The sequence below is a fragment of the Lasioglossum baleicum genome, unplaced genomic scaffold, assembly GCF_051020765.1.
Source record: "Lasioglossum baleicum unplaced genomic scaffold, iyLasBale1 scaffold0071, whole genome shotgun sequence".
Lineage (NCBI taxonomy): Eukaryota > Metazoa > Arthropoda > Insecta > Hymenoptera > Halictidae > Lasioglossum > Lasioglossum baleicum.
In genome coordinates, this window is record NW_027469131.1 from 650295 (window position 1) to 657301 (window position 7007).

The following is a 7007-nucleotide window of genomic DNA, read 5'->3' on the forward strand; positions in this document are numbered from 1 at the left end:
GTAAAGATGCTTACTATTAACGAAATCGAAATACGTACTAAGTACGAAATATGAAACGCAATAAAAATGTTTAATTGAATAAACGAAGTAATATTTGAATTAAACGAATAAGAATACGATATTACTGAATGGTATTAGGGACTGTGTCTAAACAGTATGGATTTGGGAAGATTGTGTCTAAACAATCTGGATTTGGAAAGACTATGTCTAAATAGTCTGGACTTGGAAGATTGACGAAAACTCGACTGACCCACTCGGGTCCCCGGAGAGGACTGGGGAGAATCGAACGTTCGTCGACGAATAACGTTCGTCCGAAAAATGCTGACTTCGCAAAAGGGGACCGTGTCCTCTTTGTGCCGGTCTTCGTCGTAAACAGCGCGATGGCCGCCGCACTAGAGTCAGCAGTTTTCGTTCCCAGTGGTGCAGGACTCGAAAATTAAGTGGTAACCATTGGCGTACCTATTTATTTATTTAAATAAATTGGGACTTAGAATATTTTCGAGCGCTTGCTTTTGCAAGGCGTTTCGATGTAAATTTTATATGTCATATGATTAGTTGACATCATTTGTCGACCGATCATATGTTTGAAAATATTCTAAGTACTTTTGAAAATTACCAAAAATCGAAATTTTGGTAAAGTCTAAACAAACGCGAATTGAGAACATAACCTACAAATTTTTAGGTTAGTTTCATGATTTTCGCTCACGAGTCCAATGATATTTTAATCTTCGAGTTTGGGCCATTTTTGGCTATTTTAGGAATTTGACAGATTTTGGATTTTAGGTTATGTTGATGGATTTCAGTCAGATGTACGTGGTGTTAAGGATTCATTGTTATGAAGGATTTTTTAGGAGTTTTGGAATCTTTAAAGGGGAACGCTCGCTCTTATGTATCTAATTTTACATGTAGTCTTAAAGCTAACGTCGGAGGTGCGACCGACGTCACAATACAATAAAAATAATTATAAATAGAAAGAATGTTAACCTTCCAGTATCAAATTCAGCTTGAGCTTTAGCAATTTTTTTCCTTCGACTAATATTTTCACGAGTACGTGGTTTTCGAGACGCTACACCATTTTGTAGCCGATTCAAATCTAATTCTTGATCCATAAGCAAATCTCTTATTTTTTCTAAAATTTAATAACATTTAACTACATACTGCCGCATATTTAGAGTAACATGACAATGATGTAAGTATATAGTTATTAAATTATAAATAAATTGATTGCAAAAAATTAAATAATACTATACCTAGAAATGCCCAAACGTTTATGTTCTGTTTTCCTAATTTTTGACCAGCAACATTATGGAAAGACTCTGCAATATTGTTAGTGCGCACCGGACAATTGTATACGCTTACTTGCGATGCCATTTTTAACCAATTAATTCGCATGTAAGTCATAAATAAAAGAACATTGGGGAAATTACTTGCTATGTTGTCTGCCTCTTTTTGTATAATTAATAAGGCTTCTTGAAATTTTGTTTCAGGTACTAAAGCCAAAGACATTGACATACGCAGAACAGTATTAGGTACATTAGTCAAACCAAGTTTGCGCCACTTTCGCAGAATAGCCTGCGATATATCGTACATATATGTATGACAAAAAATGTAGCTTTCTATACATAGACAAAATTGTAATTTATATGATAATATATAACTTCAAACAGTATCACCAACCTGACAATAGTGAAACCAGCAACCATGTATATGCGCATTAGGGAATAACTCATTTAGAGTTGTAACAGCAGCTGCTTCATAATCACTCATTATGAATCTTATATTATTTGGTAATTCGGGTATTAAAGTAAATATTTGTTTCCATATGGCAGTATACATCGCAGCCGTCCGTGTTTCGCACAGTACAAGTATAGTTGCAATACCCTGCAGAGAAGCAATTCTTTATGTTTGTGAAGGAGCATTGGATACAATTTAAGAAGTAAATCCAATATAAATTATGTTTTACATTATCCATGTAGCGTATATGGATGGTGTAGAGCTGTCCCATGTGTGGCTTCTTGGGTAAAACCTAAAATTACAGACGACTATTATTATCTACTATTATTATTATTATCTATTATTATCATATATACACAGAAAGTTTACTTTGAAAAGTCTGATATTCTTGATATAAACATTTAAGTTAAATAGCTTCTGTAATATATAGAGTTTAAGTTAATTAAATTGTTAAACAAAAACATTATATCTAAGAGTTTTATGCTACTTACTGCAAATGTTCCATCAACGAATATTTCTTTTGAATTCTTTAATCCTTCTAGCAAGCCGTCAGTTGTAATTATAACAGCAAATTCGTCTTTTAATGACTTCACAACAGATATTTTTAGTTTTTCCAATGGTTGATAAGTTTTCATCTGATCATACAAAATTTCTAAGGATTGCGGAATTGTGGGTTTGAAATTAGCTCTCTGTCTGTGCAACGTTGGTCTTAATTTTGAAAATGAACAGTAAGCTGCAGCATCTGGATGTCTTTAAATAAATATTTGTATAACATTTCAGTGAATTTATATATATGTGACACTGTCAACAATTAATTTCAGTGATTTCTTAATATGTTTTAAAAACCCCCACACACTCTAAAAATTAAACACAAACTAACTCCATATGGTTGTTCTTTCCTGTGTACATCTGCTATTCCAAATCAATTCTACAACATATTAAAAAATCTTTGAAATCTGTAAGAGTGTTACATATCGATAGATAGATAAATATTTGTTCAAAATATTTGGAGAAAATATTTAAAAAAGTTGATAAAAGAAACACATAAGAAAAGTAAGCATAAACATACTTTCTACAAACATCATCAAATATTTGTTTAAATGGGATCAATGTCTCCCGACTCAGCTTCATCATTTCCTCTATCATAAAATGCTGCGTAGCAATATATTCTTGCCCAGGGTGGTTATGGGGTTTTAATAGCGTAATAGCCCCATCGCTGAGAACCATCACAGCCCCACAACATCGTGTGGTGCGTCGTGTGTTGCAACGATAAATATTTTCACTGCGATGATCTTTATTGTACACGTAATCGTTGTGTACAAAGACAAAAGAACCTTTCACTTTACCTGCGATTTTTTCCATCTATTAACAGTATGATTACTTTGAGAGAAACAAAATATTATCGGCAATACAATGAATTTTAAACAGCCATAATTCAACATATGTAAAAAAAATTGGTAAAACATTGACGACACGGTAAAATTACGATTACACATTTTATAGAATGAATATGAAAATACGATCATTACCTAGAATATAATTGATTCTAACAATATTGTATTGTAATATTCGTTAGCTACGCGTTGCGTGCGTCAGATGAAATAACAAATGGTGGTCGCTGACTAAACAAATGATTCTGAAGAACATAAAAATGAAAATATGGTCGATGATATTATCGCTGACAAAGATAGAAACTTTCCATAAAATTAGTTCTAACAAAGAATGTTGTTAAAAATTTGTTTGAATGCTGCACCGCGCGATACACAGCATACGACGACCGAACACAGCAGGTTGGATCCTGACATTTTACTATAACTCTTGAACCATCAGAGATATCGGGATGAAATTTGCACTAAAATTTATTAAAAAATGATTCTTATCTACTGATAATTATTATTTATTCTTCATATTATGAATATTTCAAGACATACAAAGAATAGAAAGATAAATTATCAATGCTTTTTACCGTTAGAACATTGTCATTGCAATAATCAGGATCTGACCGTGTGTTCCAATTAAAATAGTTCAGCTAGTAATTCTGCTTCGTACACCACATGTAAAAGAAAAATATAAAAAATCACAAAGTATTGTATTCATTACTCAGAAAAATGATTATATTTTATAGGCAAAAAATACTTATCTAAATTATCTTTTTCACACAGAATTATTCCGGAGCTGTGAAAGCAATTCTACATATTCGTGTAATTTTTCAGTCCTTCGCTCTTCGTTGTCACTATTTTAATTCGCAATCACATTAATTTCAAAAATTTAATAATCCACGAATTCCGTTGCATGTCTTATATTTACATTTAATTGATGTACTCTTCTTTCATAAACTTATATATTTTAACAGAACTGTTTAGAGTTGAGATTACTATATTCCCATTTTTTATTGTTATAGAAACTTATGTACGTATCTACATATTATAATTCTACAAATACATTTGAATTCTACCCAGCACTGCTTATTTAATCTTTCCTTTAATTATTACATACAAGCTTTCTTACTTTCTATATCTACTTACTTTCCTTTACTTATTTCATACATTGGCACGCACAAATTACGGAGCGTTTATGATAATTTAAAATACAAGAATTAAAACTCAACCGCAAGGTTTACTTCTCACATTATATTATGTAGTTAAAATGACAAGTAAAAGGGATTATATATCTATATCAAAGAAGGTACATCTGATTGGGGAAATTCAGTATACATTTACAGTTATCATTCTAAACGCTGCTGTGACATTACACGCTGACTAACTGGTTTAAAACAGATTGTATAAAGCACGATCATATATGTCGCGTATAAACTTCAATTATTAATGCTTTCTATCTAAGAATATGATGGTTTTCAAGATCACAAGTTACATATTACTCACCGTGAGAACATTTTCCTTGCAATAATCAGGATCTGACCGTGCGTTCCAATTAAAATAGTTCAGCTAGTAGATCTGCTTCGTACACCACATGTAAAAGAAAAATATAAAAAATCACAAAGTATCGTATTCATAACTCAGAAAAATGATAATATTTTATAGGCAAAAAATACTTATCTAAATTATCTTTTTCACACAGAATTATTCGGGAGCTGTGAAATCAATTCTATACATTCGTGTAATTTTTCAGTCCTTCGCTCTTCGTTGTCAATATTTTAATTCACAATCACATTAATATTAAAAATCGAACAATCTACTCATTTTTCCGTGGCACGTGTTATATCTACATATAATTAATGTACTCTTCCTGCACAAATTTTATCTCTTAATGAGTAAAAACATTATAACCTAAAATTTATTGCACACACCAAAAACCATTCATTTCTACACTTCAAAAATTAATTCGTCAAGGTGTATTTGGCAGATCCTTCACAAGAATTCATAAACCTAGATATGCACTTCCATCATTTCCATCTGCCATCGGCCGCATTTCCATCTGCGTTCAAAATTACTGTAAGCAATTCTATTTGTGCACGATTCGCCTGTGTGCAATTTTACATTTTATGCGTGCCCAATAAAGATGAATCCAATTCTATTTGTGCGCAATCGAGATGTGTCCGATTCTTCTTGTGCGCAATCGAGATGTGTCCGATTCTTCTTGTGCGCAATCGAGATGTGTCCGATTCTCCTTGTCCGCAATCGAGATGTGTCCGATTGTACTTGTGCCCAATCATGCTGTGTCCAAAAGATATGTGCGCAATGTGCATGTGGGCAATCGTATTGTGGGCAACTGAGCGCCTCCCCCTGCGGGATGCATCCTCTCGCACGTGTTTTTGCTCGACTAGCCATGCGCATCCCAAAAAACCTGCGCATGCGCATCCCACAAAACCTCGCACGTGTTTTTACTCGACTAGCCTGCGGGATGCATCCTCTCGCACGTGTTTTTACTCGACTAGCCTGCGGGATGCATCCTCTCGCACGTGTTTTTACTCGACTAGCCTGCGGGATGCATCGTCTCGCACGTGTTTTTACTCGACTAGCCTGCGGGATGCATCCTCTCGCACGTGTTTTTGCTCGACTAGCCTGCGGGATGCATCCTCTCGCACGTGTTTGTGCTCGACTAGCCTGCGGGATGCATCCTCTCGCACGTGTTTTTACTCGACTACCCTGATGGATGCATCCTCTCGCACGTGTTTTTGCTCGACTAGCCATGCGCATCCCAAAAAACCTGCGCATGCGCATCCCAAAAAACCTGCGCATGCGCATCCCACAAAACCTGCGCATGCGCATCCCACAAAACCTCGCACGTGTTTTTACTCGACTAGCCTGCGGGATGCATCCTCTCGCACGTGTTTTTACTCGACTAGCCTGCGGGATGCATCCTCTCGCACGTGTTTTTGCTCGACTAGCCTGCGGGATGCATCCTCTCGCACGTGTTTTTACTCGACTAGCCTGCGGGATGCATCCTCTCGCACGTGTTTTTACTCGACTACCCTGCGGGATGCATCCTCTCGCACGTGTTTTTGCTCGACTAGCCATGCGCATCCCAAAAAACCTGCGCATGCGCATCCCAAAAAACCTGCGCATGCGCATCCCAAAAAACCTGCGCATGCGCATCCCACAAAACCTGCGTATGCGCATCCCACAAAACCTCGCACGTATTTTTACTCGACTAGCCTGCGGGATGCATCCTCTCGCACGTGTTTTTGCTCGACTAGCCATGCGCATCCCAAAAAACCTGCACATGCGCATCCCAAAAAACCTGCGCATGCGCATCCCACAAAACCTCGCACGTGTTTTTACTCGACTAGCCTGCGGGATGCATCCTCTCGCACGTGTTTTTACTCGACTAGCCTGCGGGATGCATCCTCTCGCACGTGTTTTTACTCGACTAGCCTGCGGGATGCATCCTCTCGCACGTGTTTTTACTCGTCTAGGCTGCGGGATGCATCGTCTCGCACGTGTTTTTATTCGACTAGCCTGCGGGATGCATCCTCTCGCACGTGTTTTTACTCCACTAGCCTGCGGGATGCATCCTCTCGCACGTGTTTTTACTCGACTAGCCTGCGGGATGCATCCTCTCGCACGTGTTTTTACTCGACTACCCTGCGGGATGCATCCTCTCGCACGTGTTTTTGCTCGACTGGCCATGCGCATCCCAAAAAACCTGAGCATGCGCATCCCAAAAAATCTGCGCATGCGCATCCCACAAAACCTGCGCATGCGCATCCCACAAAACCTCGCACGTGTTTGTGCTCGACTAGCCTGCGGGATGCATCCTTTCGCACGTGTTTTTACTCGACTAGCCTGCGGGAAGCATCCTCTCGCACGTGT

General features: G+C 37.4%; 1 protein-coding gene across 1 annotated transcript; it reads right to left on the reverse strand.

Annotated features, from left to right (window-relative positions):
- Positions 1–941: 941 nt before the first annotated feature.
- Positions 942–3531, reverse strand: LOC143219766 (uncharacterized). Its single transcript, XM_076445644.1, has 6 exons — positions 2804–3531; positions 2226–2484; positions 1964–2026; positions 1678–1881; positions 1251–1572; positions 942–1129 (listed from the first exon to the last, which is right to left on the reverse strand). The coding sequence occupies exons 1-6, from the start codon at positions 3094–3096 to the stop codon at positions 942–944; spliced, it is 1329 nt and encodes a 442-aa protein (XP_076301759.1). The 5' UTR covers positions 3097–3531.
- Positions 3532–7007: the final 3476 nt, after the last annotated feature.

Excerpts from the sequence above, each read along its gene's own strand:
- LOC143219766 (XM_076445644.1), bottom strand. The coding sequence starts at position 3,096 with ATGGAAAAAATCGCAGGTAAAGTGAAAGGTTCTTTTGTCTTTGTACAC. Across the intron at positions 2,027-2,225 it reads TCGTTGATGGAACATTTGCA|GTTTTACCCAAGAAGCCACA; the intron begins GTAAGTAGCATA and ends CTGTAATTTTAG. Across the intron at positions 1,130-1,250 it reads AAACGTTTGGGCATTTCTAG|AAAAAATAAGAGATTTGCTT; the intron begins GTATAGTATTAT and ends ATTAAATTTTAG.